Genomic DNA, 18,768 nt, shown 5'->3' on the forward strand with positions numbered 1-18,768 from the left:
GAATACACTGTCAGAAGCACCGCACTACAGCGGCTCCCGGTTTTAAGAGCAGTCTCTAACTTCAGACTCCGCACGCAGCTTTGATTAAGAACTGGGAAAGGGAAATCTGCACGCAGACGGGTAGAATAACCAATTATAGGTTTATTTATTTTTTAAATTCTTAAAAAAGCACATCAAAACAGTAATTGTTCAACCTTTTGGCGTCTGCATTAACACGGTGCTGAATCAAAACAAGTAACAAACATGCATGTGCGTTCCTGAGATAGATTTGAAGTCCAACACTGAAAAACTCCTATTAAACGAAGCAGGAGAAAAGCCATGCAAGAAAATACAGACTTCCCTTACAGTTTTGTGAGAAAATTTCCCCCAGTAGTGCTTTTGGGAGGGGGTGAGGGAATCTAATGGATTAAAAGCAGTAAAAATAACTGAATAAGTAAGGATGACAAGTGTCAAACCACAGAAGTCAGTGGAACATGGGAAATCCTCCCATCGCTGTAAAAAAATTCTTATTGACTTAGGTAACCAGCCAATATATTAATATATATTAACCATACAAGGAATTTATGACAGATTTAAAAGTGCAATAGACGGGGAACAGACACAGCCATGTTCAATTGCCACTGACTCGGTATGTGACCTTGAGCGAGTCACTTGGCCCTTGTGCCTCAGTTTCTCTATTAGTAAAATACCGAGACGTGCGTAAAGCACTTAAAGGTTTACAAAGGAAGGTACAAAGTATTCCTTTATCGTGGAGTAGTAAAGGAGAAGGACAGCGGCTCGGCCATAGTGAATCAAACATGAAACAGCGGAGTCGTACTCCACTAGACCACGCAAGCTGTGGCCATAAATCGATCCCTTCTGATTAGGTTAAGCTTTACAATGCAGTAATTGCGATAGCAGCAGTTTCATAACTGCGAAAGGAGCACTTTGCTCAGCACCGTATCGCGCAGGGAAACGGCACGAGCAACGAGCTCGTGGGAAACCCGGCTGCAACAGCAAAGAACAGAAGCACCCCAAACACAACATACTTTTTAAGGTTATCTATCCTAAAAGCTTCTCCACATGGTTCTGTGGTCCCAGGCTACCCCTGTACAAGCGCCCAGCCGAGGGGGAGGAGAGGGGAAGGAAATCAAACACCACCGCGTTTAAAGAAAGACCAGATTTCAAGCAAATATCTCTCTTTTTAGGAGACACAACACAAAAATAAGTGTGTTTCTCCCAGTTACAAGACGAAATTCAGTTGGCCAGCGACTACAAAGCCCATTCTCCACTTCTTGCTGCGGACCACATGACTGCCTCAATACGTAAGAACATTTTATGTGCCAACTTGCAATGAAGACCACATAGTTAATAGTTTGCAACCTCCTTTCCCCCAGAAGATCTTCAGAGTTGAGTAATAAAATTCCTCACATGATTTCAATGAGAGGGTTCACTTGTCAGAGGCTGTTTCGAGATAGTATCATATGTCGGGGAGGTGCTGCTCAGACGACGCTTTCTAACCCTGCTTTCAAGGCTCGACTGAAAATTAAAAAAACTTAGAGCTACATATAAAGTTTGAAACAGGAAGAAAGAAAAAGAATCTCTAGGCGTTATTTTTTAAATGTGGAAGTCAGCCAATTAATGAGGGGAGGCAGAAAAACTCTGATTAATCAAAGCCCTGACAAACCCTTGAGATCACGAACTGATTACTAGGTTCTGCCGCAGAGTCCATGTAGGAACCCGGGCGAGTTAATCCCTCTACCCCTTGGTTTGCCACCTGTGAAATGAAAAATAGCGCTTTCTTTTCATATCCTGTTATTCTTGCTTGTATTGTTCCTCAAATTAAAAGCATTTGTCAAAACACTTATCTTTAGCATTAACACTGGAAATTGCATTCATAGGGAACATACAATCCGTTTGCATGACTGAGTGTTCAAATATGATCTCTTAATATACTTTGCTACCCAGCCATCCTAATTTTATACATGTTAGAAGGGAGCTTTAGTCAATACAGGAATATTAGAATGCTAAAATGCAGTTTATTAGTAATCTTACATATAAAATCAGCTTTAGGGATATAACTTAGACCTCCCTACAATTCAAATTCTTCTCATTATCTCCTAAAAATCCCTCTATAATCATGGCATCGGTCTCACTTCATTGATAACCCACAAGATAATATTATCAGCATAGGTATAATTAAAGCCCAATCCCACGGGGACACGCATGCAGATCCAATGCCTGCTCCATTAAAATCAGTATAAAGTGAAATCGACTTCAATGACTTTAGAAAAAGTGTCAAAGCTGCATAAAGTTATGGGTAGGAAAAACGAAGACATGCTTTTTTTGCAGCAGGATTCTGAAGCTGAGAGCATCCCTTCAAGTGTTTGATTTCAAATCCTAAACTTTGCAGAAGATGAAAAATATTTGCCACAGATCCCAAGGCTGTAACTTGGAATTCTATAGTATCCCTAAAAGCTCTGCACAGAAATCACTGTAAAGCACAAGTTGCTTTCTTTAGATTAAAACGTGCCATCATTTCATGCAAAATGGTTTATTTCCCAAGATATACAACCAAACACCATCGGAGAGCCCTTTATGAAAGGGACAGTACAGCATTCTTCCTGTCTCGTGTTTCAGTTTCATTAATTCTTCCCATTCCTCTCCCAAACATCATATCCTAAAGACCCAAATTTCACTACTGCCCCACTGACATCCAACAAAAAAACCAGAGCAGTCCCAAAAGTTAACAACAGAACAATTCTTGAAATTCATGCTTATTAAAAAGTCATTAAAAATCAAATAAAAACAGTTTTGAAAGTCAATCTCAGAACCCCACTGCTTTCCCAGCTCCAGATACCAATGAAAAAAACGTATCAAACACTTCCAGAAACTTATGGATTATCACCATAAAGTACACATTTCATAATAATTTAATTTTCAAAACACTGGACAGCCATGAACTTTTAATATCCCTTTGAAAGAGACCAGTAAGACCCACACAGAAACTGCCTTAGAAGTCAGCTTTCTGCAGCTGACACTGGTTACTAAATTTGTTGAATTATCAGAAACGCTACGCCGGAGAGACGCACGTTTTTCTAGAAAGGTCAACAAATAGAAAGGAATTGCTCAAGACCGCTCAGTAAAGTAGTTACGAGAGATAAGCAGGCCTCATCCACACAGGATTTTCTTCCAAGATTTCCTTACCACTCATTAAAAATCCTGCAGTTTCACCTGTGGTAGCATTCCTGTAGCACAGCTGGCAGCCTGCATACCACAATGTCGTCTAGACCTGCTCTGAGCAGAGTTGGATGACACAGGAGTAAAAATGCTGATGCCTGTTTCTGGTGCTCAAGGAACGATAGGAGGAAGGAAAGACATCGCTGAGCAAAACACAAGTTCCTTGTTCCTAGTCTCATGCCCAGGCTCGTCAGGCAATTCTGTCAACCACCCAGAAAAAGTTGTGGCTGTCGTGGGGCTAAAGAAGAATCTTCCCAGGAGGGAAAAGAAAAGAGCTTTACCGAAGCCTGGTTCTCAGATGCAGTATCAATCCCTGCTGTTTCACAGAGCCTGGTGCTCCCAGAACATGCAGATAACAAATGCATCCCTGCACAGACAACATATTCCATCCCTTTCGCACTTCTCCCCTACTTCCCTCCCCCATCCACATCTCGGAGATGTTTCTTTAGCAATTTGGAAGAGAAATGGCAAAAAGGGAGATGCAAAACACAGAAATAAATTAAGTTTGTTCTCTGCTGTTGACGGATTTGGCCATAGCATGATGGGAGGAAAAAAAATGTTAAGAGTGATAAATCCATATATACCTACTCCAAACTACACCCGCCATCCCAGGGGACATGGTATAATGGTAAATAAATATAGATGCAGTTCCTACTAATGAGGCAGGGTACAGCAAGGCCAAAGAAAATGCAATCATCTCGGGGAAAAAAAACTGCACAGGACTCCTCCTCTCCCATCCATGGAGGAAATCAAATGCCAGCTGCACCATCCCAGGAAGGAAGCAGAGCCTGTACCTGATGAGCCCTGCAGAAATGAGCTAGTCATATCACGGGACGCAAGCAGACACTTCAGGGTTCTGCCAGCCCACAAATCGTCTGCAGAGCACAATCCCTCTCTCCGATACGATATATTTTACATGGTATCATTCATGCAAATTGTTTTGTTTTGTTTTTTTTTCTTCCCCCCACCAGTTTCCTTTTCCTCCATCCCCATTAGTTTGAAGCAGGGACACGTAGCGAGCGTCTAACAGATCTGCTCTCGAACGCCTGCCCTGGCCATCAGCTTAACACTTTCCTCCCTACAAAGTTTAAATCTTTCCAGCTTTTGTTCATATACATTCTGTACTTAAAAGCCACTTATCTGTACTCCCAGTGTTACTTGAGCCGGAGAACAAATTGAGATATACCCGACTCCCCAGACAAACATGCTTACAGTCTTCATTTCCTCTTCCTTCTTCCCTCCCCACACCCAAAAAAAATAAAAGGGCTTTTTTTTTTTTTTTTTTTTTTTGTCCCTAACACGAAGGGACTGGGAAAAACAGCACACACGACCAAGGCTTTTTCAGACCTATCGCAAAGGAAAAGAAAAATGCTTTCCGGAGAAGTGCTCTGCAAACATACCAAGAGACGCTCTTAGAACAACCAAGGAAAAAAAAAAAACAAAAACCCACCCATCAGCCAAAACGGAGGTTGAAGAACTCGGCTCGGTCTGTCTCGCATGTGTATTTTGCACCTAAAAACCACTCGCCTCTTGTTTTGTTTTAACCCCGAAGCACAGCAAAACAGTCCAGCGGCATTCCCTGCCGCTTCCTCCAGCCGGTCCTGGGGTCAAACACTCTGTTCTTCCAAAAAAAAAAAAATAAAAAAAAAAATCCAAAGATCCCAGGCACAGATACGACAGCGTTTACCCCTTCCCTCCCCATCTCTCAAGAAGTACGAAATAAACAAGCCCATGACACCCCACCCAAGCTCTCCTCGCACATTTTGGGAATGACTTCCCTCCGGGTCCTCCTCCACCCCCACCCATTCCCGTGTTTAAAACTCTCCAGCAACAAGACACCCTTTTCGCCCTCCCCGAAAAACCCTCCTCTCAAGCCCCGGGAGCTGCAACAGATCGCCCCCTTCTCGCAGCCTCCCCGAGCCCCCCGAGCCAGCGCGGTTCGGGGCACCCCTCTCCCTCCCCACCCATCACCTCCGTAGGCGCAAAGCACCGGGGCTCCCCTAAAAAAGGCTCAGTGCCCTCCCGCCCCCCTTCATTCCCCAGCCAGGGGGGAGCTCCCCGGCACGGCCCCGGCGAGGGGGGCTCGATGCCGGGCGCGATCCTCGGGGCGTACCGGGCTCCATCCCCGCCCGGTCGGAGCCTCCTTCCTCCGCCTTCCCCGGCCAAACTACCGGGCCGGGGCAGCCCCCCCCTCCGCCCCCGGGGGTCCTGGGGACAGGGAGAGGGGCTCGCACCAGCCCCCAGCCTCAAACTCCGCGGCGAAAACCATAACACCACAAAAATTTTAAAAAAGAAAAGAAAATAAGCAGCACCCACCCAGGCTGAGGGGCAGGAGTCCGTCACCTCCCCGCACCCGGGAGAGGGGTGGGAAATAAATAAGAATAAATAAATAAACGGCAGGAAGAACGATGGAGGGCTCTTCTTTAAAACCCAGAGGCTGCCCTGCCCTCCCGCAGCCGCCTCCCGGGGACACCGTCCTCCTCCTCCTCCTCCTCCTCCTCCCCGGCTCCGGGGGGGGATACGCGGAGCCACCCGAAGCGCCGGCTCCAACTCGGGCTGAGGGGCTGCCCCTGCCCGGCCCCGGTTCCCCCCCCCCCCTCCCCAAACTCCCCCCTTTTCCTCACGCACATCCCGCGCTGCGAGGAATCCCGCGTCTCCGGCTGGGCTCAACTCCCCCGCGGTGCCGGCTGAGGGGGGGACCCCCTTCCTGCTCCCCCTCCCTCCCTCCAGCCCACCCACCCGCCCGCCCTCTCCCCTCACAAGCCCCGCTCTCGTCCTCCCCCATCCCCCCCCCCCCCCTCCGCCCCGCCATTCCCTCCCCTCCTCCCCACACTCACCTCTGGGTGCTGGCGGCGCCTCCACCTCACCATGTAACGGCAGGAGCTGGGGGGGGTCCCCCCGCCCGCCCCCGCCCCAGCCTGAGGGGAGATGAAGGGGGGCGCGGAGGGACGAGAACAATGGCGGGGGGGGAAGAAACCCCTCGGCCGCCGAGCCCCCCTCGCCAGCCCCCCCCAGGAGAAGGACCCCCTCCCCGCCCGGCTCTGCTCCCGCCGCTCCCTCCTCCCTGCTCGCCCCCTCTTTTTTTTTTTTTTTTTTTTTGGCTCAATCACACCAGACTGACTGCCTTTGTCTGTCTGACAAGCGCCATGTTGATATCAACATCCAAGCTCCCACCTGCCGCCGCTGTGAGACCCTGGGACTTGTAGTTCCCCCCCTCCCCAGGGTGACGGGGAGAGCCGCGGCGCCGGGACTACAACTCCCAGCATGCCTCGGCAGCGCGGCACGTCGGCGGGGCGAAGCGCGGGGGGCGGACTACAACTCCCGGCATAGCCCGGGACATGACTTCATCCTGGGCGGAGGGGAAGGCGGTGGGACTACAAGTCCCATGATGCCGTGGGGTCAAAGTGGTTGGTGGCGGGGGGGAGCAGGATTGTCCCACTAAATAGAGCCGGGTGAAGCATGAAGCTGGTGAGTGTGTGGGGCTGTGAGGGGAGGGAACGGGGGGGCTTCGGCCTGATCCCCTCTCGGTGGCGGAGGGGGGCTCCCCGGATCGCCCCTTGGCTGTGGTGGCCTCAGCCCCGCCGGGCGTGAGGGGAAACTGAGGCCCTGAGGGGAGCGGCCCTGAGGGGAGCCGGGGCCGAGGGGAGGCCACCCTGTTCCCCTCAGCTGGCAGCTCCCCGGCCTCCGTCCCCCTCCGTTAAACGGTCAGTGGGGAGCTGCCGGCTGAGGGGACGGAGGCCAGGGCGGGTGGAGGTTGATCACCGTCTGTGGGATGGGGCACAGGCCCGGGCTGGCGGCTGTCTTTAGGCTGCCCCCCGTTCCCCGGTGGGATTCAGGAGAAGGAGGAGATGGAGGCGTTTCTCCGCCTTCCCACCCTTCACCACGAGTCTCTCCGTGGGCTACCCCATTGCACGTGTGACTGCTGCCGGGTTGCTCTAGGAATATTAATAAATCCCCGTGGTTCATCATAAAATCGTTTCCCTTCGGCAGTCTGATGTTAATACGGTTAATTACTAATAAGAAAACCAGCCTGAAGTGGCTTTGTTCAGGGTGTGCAATGCTTCTGACAGATCTGTTGGTTCTGATCTAAAGGTTATCAGTAGATACATTATCCATATTATTGCTTTCCTCACTAGATCTTCCTTTTCAATTATTTACGTTTCCCAGGGACCTTGGGTTCAGCCACTACTTCATTTTCCGGGGCAGGATTTCCCTGTTTGACATCATGTGCGGCAATTCTTTAGAGATGAAAACCAAAGCAGCTTTCAAAATACCTGAGCATAACCTTTGATTTGTTTAACCTGAAGTTACGCTGTTGTTAAACGTGAGATCGTCTCTCAGTTTTGAGACTGGGCAGTTTGTCTTCAGGAAGCTTCACAGAAGTGAATAACTTGGATTCTGGGCTTGTTTTGACACTCCTAGTAAATTGCTATCTGTGTTGTAACTGTGTAAAGTTAATTGGGTAGGCAGGTGGCCGAAGAGCTTGATCCTGCATAACCTTACACATGCGATTACGTCTCTCTCTGGGGATGAATACTACCAGTGGGACAAACTGCAAAGCTAAGCACTTCCAGACATGATGGTAGAGGCTAATACAATGCAGGAGGGGAAATCAAACTAAGAAATCTTTAAATGAAGACCATAGTGGAAATGCAGAGTTTTTTGTTATGTGTTGAGTCTTGCACAGAGGTAGAGAAACGGAAGGGTAACACAAGCTGTCTGAAATCTGCACTGTAGCATTAGACCCACGTACAGATTTGGAGACTGGGGATCATGAACCCAGATTCTTCATCTTGTATTTGGAAATGTGGCTGAATCTCGGGGTTGTGGGAGGAGGAGTGGATGATATTTCATCCTCTTTTCTCATCTATTTGGGCTGAATTTGGAAGAACGAGATAGAGATTCAGGCCTCCAGACCTGATTCAGAATCCAGTGAAAATGTCAAACTTCCACAAATTCCAGTGTGCTTTGGTCCAGGCAACTCCAGTTGTGAATTTCCCCCTAGCTTTTAAGCTAACGTGTGATAGTAATACTGGGAGAATGCACTGCAGTATTGGTTGGCTTCAGTTGGAATTCAAAGCACTGGCTTTAATCTGTCAAATTTTGAATGTTTTGGAGCTGCTAACATGAGACATCATCTCTTTTCCCTGTCACATTGCCATCCATGAGATCACCAGAGACGCTCCGGGCTGGCGAGCGCTCAGCACCAACCAGATGTCTGCTGAGAACCTGCCTCTACGGGGGCCTCGGTATCTAGAATTAGCCCCTCATCTTCATCTCTTTGTGCCCAACTCTGCCAAACTTTCATCCAGTTTGCAAAGCATGACAAGAAGGTTGTGAGCTGAGGTGGGCACATTGTGGGTCTTTTGTAGGTTTTGTGATGTTTTTACATGACTATGTTTTAATTAGGAGATAGGGCACCCCCTGTGTTAGCTGCACCAGCCTTTAGCCATAAGGAAATAAAGATGGAAGGAAATAAATCTTAGAGAAAAAGAAACTTGCATTTTAGTCCGGTCAGGAATATTAGTGAATGAGATGTTTGGATCTGTTTTAAACAGTAACAAGTATGAACTGGGTGGAAATTGCCACGTTTATGGTGCGTATAGAGACATATATAGTGCAAACACTCCAATTTTTGGATTCCTAATCTGAAATTCTAACAGGCCCAGAAATGTCACCTGTATAGCATGTATGAGTTGCCTTTTTTTTTTTCCTTTTAAGTCACTGTACTTGAGTCTGATAGAAAGAGTCCATTGACTCGCAGGAATCCATTTACCACAGCATGACAGCCACAGATATAGATTATTTTAGATGCTTTTAAAGAAGAAAAAAGGAAGATTTTTCCAGTTAGCTCGTAGATTTCAGGGTCACGATCCTATTCATGATTTCTAAAAAAAAAGCAAGAAAGTGTTTTGCTGATAGAAGTGGTGATATTTCATTGCTTTTTTTTTTAATTACGGATCGTTTAAAAGCCACAAAACTAGTTTAGATCTTTTTTCCTTCATTTCTTTTTATTTACTTGGATTTATAGCTTCAGTTGTCAAAGTTCTGGTCTGGTGAGAGCTTAATTTCACGTGCATTTTTTAAATTGGTGAATAAAACAACTGAATTCCTTACTTGTATACTCACTTTTTCACCAGCTTGGCCTTTCACCTCTTTTTTTAAAAATTTTGCTAACAGCAGGCAAAATGTAATGTTGCTCCTTAATAATTAAGGCTTTGTGGATTTAAAACAAAAGTCTTTGTGATACTACTAATTTAATATTTGGGGCTTAGAAGCTGTTTAATATTTAAATATAATTTTAAACAGGTTTTTGATGAACGTATGTAAATAGTCTCCTTGGGAGTTGTTAATCCGGACAATTGCAGTCCCGTGTTAACATATTGTGAGCAGAGGCAGAAAATAAAATGATTAATCTACTTTCTTTCCCCTTCGTGGAGCAAAGTACAGAAAGCAAGCATAAGGTATAAATGTGTTAGAATGTCTGAGTCTGTGTTTGGTGCAGCGCATGGTCAAGCAAATGATGTTTTTCATCTTAGTTGACCAAAACTTGAATATATAAGCTGAGGTTTGACCACCTGAGCTTTGCTGTGCTGCCAGATGCCCAGACTTCCGAGATGCAAAAACTTGTATTTGAGATGCGAAATCTCGAGGTCCCTGAAGGACCATCAGGATCCATCATCAAAGAAGAGAAAAACTCTTCTGAAGAGTGTTTCTGAAGAAGGTGGCCACACTCTATTCAGACATTTACGTTTCTAATCCCACATTTTAAAGCTGGCATTTTTATTCCCTTCTCTTCTTATTCAAAGCTTCAGCTGCTCCTGTGCCTTGTTAAATGTTTGCTGCTCTCCATACAAGAGGTGACTGCATCTCAATGATGCTCAAGTGCCCCTGTACATAACCTGCTCACTGGCTCATTAAGCTTGGAAAACATTTGGGATTTCTCAGTACACAAACCCTTCCATTCAGATATGGTTGTCCATTCCCTGGCGTTTCCTGTTTGCGTTTAGCAAGACAAAAAGCAGGTGAGAGCATGCCCCAGAGCTGCTGTGCACTTGTACAGCCTCCTCTGCTGATCCGTGCCAAGCAGCCACGGAAGGTGTGGGCTGCATCTTACTGAGTTGTTTAGGCTGGTTTCTTAAGGAAATACAGTCCCTGTTCCTGCAGGGATTCTCTTCCTCCTTTTCCACCCCAAGGAATTTTCAAATCTGCTGGCAATTTCATCCAAGTTTTGCCAGCAGGACTGTTTTAAGGAAGCTGGTTTACTGTTGTTAGAAAAAAGAGATTCTACATGTGTCCTAAGTTGGAGAGAGGAGCTATGACATTCTCTCAACTCTTGTGATCAGAAAAACTTGTCTGAAGAAAATCTTGCCCCTTAATGCCCTGACACGGGGAAATCTCAATGAAGACACACAGCTGCGAGTCATGGATTCATAGGAAATCAGGTTGTGTTCTAGTGTGCATGAAACTACGTGTTTAAAAATAAGTTTTCAAGGGGGCTCCTGTTGGTAAAGGTCATGAGTAGGTAACTCATCCTCATATTTTTCTTTCAGTACTGCCTGTCAGGACATCCAACCTTACCATGCAATGTACTCAAGTTCAAATCCACCACCATCATGTTGGACTGTGGACTGGATATGACGTCTACCCTCAATTTCCTCCCGATGCCACTGGTTCAGAGGTATGTTCTGCGGCCTGCGAGCACTTAGTCTGTGCCGCCTTGGGCTGCAGGGTGAGTGCTCTGCATGAAATGGTGTATTGGAAGGAGGGAGGGGATGAGTACAAATGAACAGCATCATCTCATATCATAAATAGACTTTGTTCACTTAAAAATTCTCTTTATCAAAATAACGTCCTTTGGCTCAGTAGACGGAAGACATTTTATGGATTTATTGATTGGTTTTTCTAGATAATTTATTCTAAGCTTCAGTAAAGTATTGCTGCAACTGCTCAGCACAAGTGAGGTCACATATCTGTCATCTTTCTGGCTTCTTCATGCAAGATGAGATAAATGGGTAACTGAGATGGAGTGTGTGGAGCCCAGCAAGTACAGTTTAACCACCAGCTTCTCAGGCTTTTCTTCAGAGCACGGGCTAATGCAAAGAAAAATAGCACTTAACAGTCCTTATTAGTTGACTTGATGGCATAATTGTTCCCTTTTAAAAAATAAATAAATAAAAGGGCAGTGCAGCCAGGCATGGGAATGGAATGGCAGTGAAATAAAAGTGGAGTCTAGAAGAGAATCCTGAGATCAAGACAGCTCCTTCTGTGTCCTAACTACAAAGTCATATTTTCCCAGGTTTTTAGATTAATTTGGATATTCAGTTAGGGTGACTTATGTCTTGCATAAATGGAGTAAATTACAAAATGAGGGGTTTGGAAGGTGGGAATGAATAACTCTTGGTGACGGGAAGCAGTAGGAGTTTTCACAAAAGCCATTTAGTGACTTTGATCCGTGAGGAAACAAGTGAGGAATGTTCTGGGTTCAGGGGAAGGTTGATTGAGAGGGGGAGAATATGATTGGGAAAGGGAGTTTCCTGAGTGACCTAGTGAGGATAAAGCAGTTTGTCCAGCACTTCCTATGATTTGGTTGTTGGTTTTTTTTGGAGAGGAAAAGAATAGATAATGTATGCATTGTTCTGCAAGAACATGGAGTTCAAGATCTGCTGTAAAGTAAGCAACAGAGGCCTTAAGATGGATCAGTGTGATAGTCAAGTTTTGTTCTATTCCCTAATACAATTGCTAACTACAGCATTTAGGGGCAGTAGTAGATTTTGAAGGGATCCAGAAAATTTGGGAAACCCAGGTAGAGACAGAATTGCCTTGCGTTTGCTTTCTCTCACCCCCTAAAGAAAAAGGCAATTGAGAGAGGAGCAAGCAGCAAAATTAGATGAGTGAACAAAGGCTTAAGAGGTTCTTTAGAACTGCGGGCAGGCACCAGCGCTCCCTAGGGATACGCCAGCTTTGGCTGCTGATAGCAGACCCTGGGAACGAACAACGAAATTGCAGGTCACAACCTGGAATTCCCCAAGTACCTCCAGAATGTCTGCACTAAAATGACTCAAACTCAATAAGAAAGGATGTCAGATTTGACCCCTGATGGCCCAGTGGAATCGGAGCAAACAGTTGGATTTAAATCCAATCAATCCTGTCTGCGAGGTGATTGAACACCCCTTACAGCAAGGATTGTCCTAAGCACATGGACTTGGGCAAGTAATTGATCTCTTCAGTACTCTACAAAACAGATGTCCTGCAGGGATTTGTGAAAATGAGTTAAAAACTTGAGGACGAACGTGGCTGCCACTAAAAAGTCCTTATCTCTCTATAGTATTAATATTGTACCGTTACACAGCAGGTTCTCCATTACCATGATGTCAAAATACCTCTGAAGTTCAAAAGTGTATTATCGACATAACATGGCCAGGTGATAGAGAGCTGACATTATCATCAGTTTCCAGGTGAGAGACTACAAGAAGGACTGAAGCATGCAGCAGCGCAAGAATTTGAACAGATGTTAGGTTATTACCAGCTGTGTGTCCTCTCAGAACCACATGTGCTGCTTCTTGCAGTTCGGCTGAGATAGACCCATGTGAACCCTTGACCACAGAGGAGCTGTGCTTTTCTCTGCTGTCTTCAAACCACTTCATACCCAAAGTATGATCCATGAGCCGCTTGGGTTCTACAAGTTTCACTCTGTGGTCTGCAAAGGTGCCCTAATTTTTACCTCTGTGGAGCACAAAGGTATGATGTTACAGCGGATCTTTGCTGTGCAGCTAAATCCCGTGTCGTACCTGGCATGGGACCCTCCTTGAGCAAACACTTTGAGAGCCTGTGCTTTAATCTCTAAGAGAGGAAAGTGCTGTAGTGTTTGTGTCATTAAAGGGACTGGACATTTTTTAAAGTTCTTTGCTCTTCAAAAAAAGCCGGTCAGAAGGTATTTAGATTACACCTTGTCCTGAAAATGGCAGTCCTTGTTCTCACCAGCCCACAGAGCATGTGCAAAGTACCTGCAGTTCCCAAACACTTTATGCCAATTCATGTACTTTAGAGGAGGTTTGTCAACTGGAATTTTCTCCTCTGTGCCAAAGTCAAATGCAAAGCGGTAAAATGAACATATGGGAAGCTCTTAACCTTTCCTGTCTAGCCATGACACACTTGCTCACATTATTTATGGGACAGTTCTAGCTATTTTGGATTAATCAATCACTCTATTACAATGTCAAAACTATGTCGGCAGGAGCTGTGTTACTTCTTGCCTTCAAGGTAAAGAGTCCTTTCTGTCCTGTGTTGCTTATTCCACTTTCACCCACATACAAGACCTATCTGCTAATTTGAGAAGACTGTATACTCTTCAGTGGATGCCAGGTTTAGTACGAGTCAATAGTGCTCTTTCATCATGAACAAAGCAAACTGTGTGCTACGCTAAATTACGGGGAGTAGGGCAAGCATATATAGGAAAGTTTATTCTGCTCTGTCTTGTGCTGGTGAAACCACAAATGGATCCAGGTTTGGGTTCCCAGTTGAATTGGGGCACTGAGAAACTGTAGAGGGTGTTCACGGGGCTCCAAGATCGTCACAACCTGGAGTCCGTGACTCCATGAAGAGACTGAGGGCGCTGGGTTTGTTCAGTCTGGCAGAGAGGAGGCAAGAGAAGAGCTAATAGCCACCTCCACCTGCTTCAAAAGAAGTTACAAAGATAACACAGCCAATCTTTTCAAGTGTGACAGATAAAATAAGGGGGTGATGGCCAAAAATTGTGTCTTGAGAGGCTCAGGTTGGACATTAGCCTCCCAGTAATGTAGTTTTTCTTAGCACTCTCACCCATCCCCAGAGAGGCTCTAGAATGTCACGCTCCAGGGATTTACAAGACGCATCTGGACAAAGCTGTGGCTGACCTGATCTCGTGCTGGCTTTGAGACATCAGACGTCCAGATGTCCCTTCCAACCAAGGCTTCTGTCCTCTCCTCCCTTATCTGTCAAAGTTGTTGTGTATCATATAATTTGGTTTGTTCTTGCTTTTTCCCTGCTTTTTTGTAGCTCTTTTAGTCTCTCTGCACCAATTTCACTCAGCCCTCTCAGTCTCCAAAATATTGCTCTTAAGTTGTGCTTTTGAACCATCAGACTTAGTCTTTATCCTCAAAGGGGGGGTTGCAATTCTCTAGCTTCTCAATGACGTATCCTTCTGCTCTCACCTCTTCCCTTCTGTCTTCACTCCCTGAGTCTTAGATTTCCCCTTTTTTCCCTTCCTTGTGACTTTCTGGAATGCCAGTTAGGATTTGTTCTTTTATATTGATGTTAGTCTGAACACAGCATTCCTCTGAGCCCTTGAATCACTTCCTCTTTCCAAGAACTTGAATCTGAAAGCCCTTACAGCACATAAGCACGCCTGTCTGTAGAGCTTAGGGCGCAACACTTGCAGATTTCATTGCAATCAAGCTCTAAAGTTCTTTCTCCAAATTTGAGGTTGTTGCAGGGCTTGATTCCAGGTGGGTTCAGTTCTCTTGTTTCCTCAACTTTTTCTTCTTTGCATTTCTGTAGATATGGTTGAATCTGGGCAGGCAGTGGTTTTAAAGCTAAGTTGTAGGCTCACACAAAAATCAAATGTCACTGCGAAGTATGAATAAGTCCCTCACTTAATGGTAGCAAGAAATGCTGCAGCAATTACTACTGTAAACTCAGGATTGCAGTGTCCACCTTGAAGTTTCCTTATTAGCTTCTGAAACAGTTAAAAAAAGGCCCTGTCGTTGCTGCCTGGTAGCAGACCTGCCACCTAAAAACATGCAGTTCACGGCAAAACCTCCTTGCCCCGATGTCCTTCCCACCCAGGTAAATGCACTCTACAGCTCTTGGTGTGGGTCTTCACGGGGAGACCTGAGCATGAAACCATGGTTTATGTGCATATAAAATCTCAACCTCTGTGTCTATAAATGCCTTAGTCCAGAGCATCGGTCCTTCCCTGCTGTTACTAATGGGAACATTTGTCTGTCGTCTCCTGTCCCAGAGCAGTTCTATGGTGCTTTTGTATTCTTTCAGGCCTAGAGTTTCTTGCTGCCCTAACTTCTGTTTATGCAGCCAGTTTCACCACGGGGCAATGCAAGCAGCGCTGAACCTTTTTGAAATTCTCACTGTAAATGACTAAAATCAAACTCCCTGCTTGCATCGTCCTCATATTCTTTTTACTTATAAGTGTCATAATCATGATTTGTAAAAGTCATTTCAGTGAACACTTAGACACAGTGAAACTGTCTGTCTGTTTTATTGAGATTGTTAGTTCCCTGAGACAGAAATCGTGTTCTTTTGCTGTGTGACACCAAATAGAAGGTCTGTGCTCAGCCACTGATAATGATATAATTCATATTGCAATATTTTTTGTTCTCTTTCCGCAGCCCCAGGCTGTCCAAACTTCCTGGTTGGGTTTTGAAAGATGGAAGCACATTTCTGGACAAGGTACTATACTGATGGTTAAAATTTTCTTGCAAAAATTTTTTCTAGCACAAAAGCTACCTGAGAGGTTAGGAGCTGGCACTGCAGGAACAATACTTCCATGCTGACTCATCGCGAAGGTTTCTCTGTGTACCCTTACCAGCTGTGGTGTCCTTGGAGAGCAGAACGTTTTGAAACAAAATGCTAATAGCAACTCTGAGGCTTTCAGTCTTCAGAGGTAGCCTAGCTTTTTAAAAAATCCTCTTAAAATGCAGAAATCGCCAGTATGAATATTTTCTTGTTTCATGGAGCTCCATAAATAATAGCGCTTTGCATTCTTAGAGTGCCTTTTATTCAACAGTCTCACTTTTCTGACACTAAAGCTTCGTAGCATGCTTAAAAATGAAGTTGGTATCGTACCCTTTTTTTAGGCAGGAGAACTATGAGAAAGGGAATGGTTTCCCCATGGGAGGTCTCTTATAGAGGAAAAGCGTGTCTTTGGCCTCTGAAATCAACATGTGCTCTGCTGCTGGACGTAGCAGGGAGGATATTATCTCCAGCCTCCTAATTCTAAGACACAGGACTTACTCGGCTACATGAGAGACACAGAATTTTTCTTTTTTCCCCCCTTTTCATTACATTAGTTTTGTAGGCAAAATTTATCTGGGGCTTCAACCAAAACTAGGCACTGCAGCATCCAGCTTGATCTGCCATAGGGGAACAATGAGCACAAAAATATGTCAGATGTTAGTAAAATAGGCAGATACATTTCAAATGTGTGCAGCGATAGGTATCAGTAGAGAAAATGCTGTTTTAATAGACTGTTCTCTGACTATGTGAACATTAAAGGAAAACAGTAATAATAGTTGCTTTTGTAGGGGACTTTGAGGTGGACAAAACGGATTGATCTGATTTTTCCAGGCAAGGGAGCTGAAGATCATAGATTAAAGACCTGATTTTTCTTCTCGTTGGAGACAAAAGAAACTGTATAGGCAGCATTTCTGTTAGTAAAATAGTAACAACTCTATTCAAAGCACATGCTAACCGGCAGTTGCAGAGCTACAGAGGCTCAGCCACAGGAATGGAGCTGCCCAGTTTGAATTCCCTGGAATTTGTTTCTCCTGTACCCCAGCCTTGGTCTCAGAGCTTTGGGCTCCATTCTGTCCAAAGAATATCTATTTTTATATGGGATGTATTTACATTTTTGTGGCACTGCTGCTGCAGTGTGTGCTCAGGAGAAATCTTCAAACTTGCACAGCGTCGATGGAAATCATGTGTTAAAAATTCAAAGGCAGCATCTCTTGCCTTCACCTTGACCATTGTAACTGCTTGGAATGGTAAATTCTTTGACCCATGCTGGAAAAAGGCAAGGGAAGGTGTCAAAGGGGGATGTTTTATCATGTCGGGTGGACATTCCTGTTATAGCACTCTGCAGATGACAGTTATAAAACTGAAGTCCTGGAGAGGCATTGAAATTTGCTGCGATCTAGTTTTAATCATTTTGAACTCCCTTGAGATGAGGTTAGGAGACTTCTGCCACTAGATGTAATTGCTCATTCGTTATTAGTTGGCAGGTGCACTGTAATTATTAAGAATTGGATTCAATCTTTAATTCTGTCAGTCTGAAGCTGGCTGAGACCACTTGCTTTGGGACAAGAAGAGAAGCATCCAGGAGAGAAGGCAGAGTGGGTGACAGGTAACCTGTGGGGTGTGTTAGAACTAGAGTTGGGAATATTTTTGTTCCATACACAATCCTGAAGAATATGACTTTTCATGTGACAAAGATTGCTGATGTCAGCCTTGAAAAAAGAGCAAGACAATAGAGAATTAGAAATCCAGTAGAGATAAATCTGACAAAAAGTGCCACGTGGAGCTTAGATCCCCAGAAGTTGTTTCATTAAATGCTCTGAGACAGGGGCTAAAGATTTTATTCTGCTCCTAATAAGACAGAGAAGGTTTTGTATCAAATTGTGTCTAGAAGGGGGATAAACATAATGTAGTAACGGGCTGGAAATTACCTGTGATAAAGAAAAGGTTTTAAAAGTGCAAAATCTGCTTCATTTGAGTAATATTGCTTTGTATTTTCGTGTCTTCTCCATTGTTGTGCTTTTCTTACAGGAGCTGAAGGAGTGCTCTGGCCATGTGTTCGTAGACTCTGTGCCCGAGTTCTGTTTACCAGAGGTGAGTTTGTCCAAAGCCTTGCTGAAAAATCTGACTCCATTCAATCGTGTGGAAGAAACTTGCTAATTAATTATTATCAGATTGATGCTAATGTATTACTACTCAGTAATTAATACTACCGAAACCTCTGTGTTGTTACGGTGCCTTTAGTATCTATGGCCCTGGAAAAAGGATGGAAACAGCCCCTTTCAGCAATGGTTTTGGGAGATCTGGAAGGTCTCCTTGAGCAGATCAATATCTCACAGAAGAATAAGACTTGACTGTCCCTTTTTAGGGGCTGTCCTAAGACAATATAACTGAGCTGGACTCGATTATGACAGGATACATGTGCTGATGTAGATAAGGGTGGTGAACGAAGACGGCGAAAGCTGCTTGTCTCTAACCGCAGATGTGTGACCTGCCTGGTGGAGCTCCCCTGGGGAGCCGACCCCGTGGTTAAACCACCGTTGGATTCTGCTGGGCTGCAGTCAGACGTGCTGCTCTGCCAGCAGCAAATTTAGGTGAAAAAGTTTCGCTGCCTTCTCAGATATTCATCACTTGCCTCTTTGAGGGAAGAACCTTCGCATCCACTGCCATAACTGCAAGTGGCTGCTTCTCAAACTGGTTTTTTTTTCAGGAATACCTGGGTTTAAAAACAAAAAAAAAAAAAAAGAAAGCAAGACTATTGAAAATGTTTGAATTAACTGGGTTTACCTGACCGATCAGATTAATGGTGTGTGTAGGAGAGCTGAAGAAGTAAAAAGCTGAGCAGTGGTGGGAGTGAATGATGGTGAATAGTCTGGGAACAGTATCCTCTTTCCTCAGCTGTGTTCGGACTGTGATAACATCAGTTCTTTCATTTCATGTTGGGATGTTTTCTCTGTCTTTCAAAGACAGAGACAATTGCTTTTGGGCAGTGATTTTTTTTTTTTTTCCTTTCTGCCTGACCTTGTTGACAGGAAGCAC

General features: G+C 45.0%; 2 protein-coding genes across 5 annotated transcripts in view; one reads left to right on the forward strand and one right to left on the reverse strand.

Annotated features, from left to right (window-relative positions):
• HMBOX1 (homeobox containing 1) overlaps nt 1-6,391 on the reverse strand; it is a 110,310-nt gene extending 103,919 nt beyond the window's left edge. Inside the window, exon 1 of one of the 3 annotated variants that reach the window (XM_074154028.1) lies at nt 5,536-5,574. The gene's annotated coding sequence lies outside the window, so the exon portion shown is untranslated. Of the gene's footprint in view, nt 1-5,535; nt 5,575-6,056 lie in introns of those variants that run through there. The other 2 variants (XM_074154029.1, XM_074154027.1) reach the window with 2 other exon arrangements.
• A 287-nt stretch (nt 6,392-6,678) lies between these two features.
• The window catches only part of INTS9 (integrator complex subunit 9), a 71,043-nt gene continuing 58,953 nt past the window's right edge, over nt 6,679-18,768 (forward strand). Inside the window, exons 1-4 of one of the 2 annotated variants that reach the window (XM_074154031.1) lie at nt 6,679-6,687; nt 10,773-10,900; nt 15,606-15,666; nt 17,761-17,823. In XM_074154031.1, the coding sequence (XP_074010132.1) occupies nt 6,679-6,687; nt 10,773-10,900; nt 15,606-15,666; nt 17,761-17,823 (261 nt within the window). The remainder of the gene's footprint in view (nt 6,688-10,772; nt 10,901-15,605; nt 15,667-17,760; nt 17,824-18,768) is intronic. The other variant, XM_074154032.1, reaches the window with a different exon arrangement.

Source organism: Numenius arquata, chromosome 9 (genome assembly GCF_964106895.1).
Source record: "Numenius arquata chromosome 9, bNumArq3.hap1.1, whole genome shotgun sequence".
NCBI lineage: Eukaryota > Metazoa > Chordata > Aves > Charadriiformes > Scolopacidae > Numenius > Numenius arquata.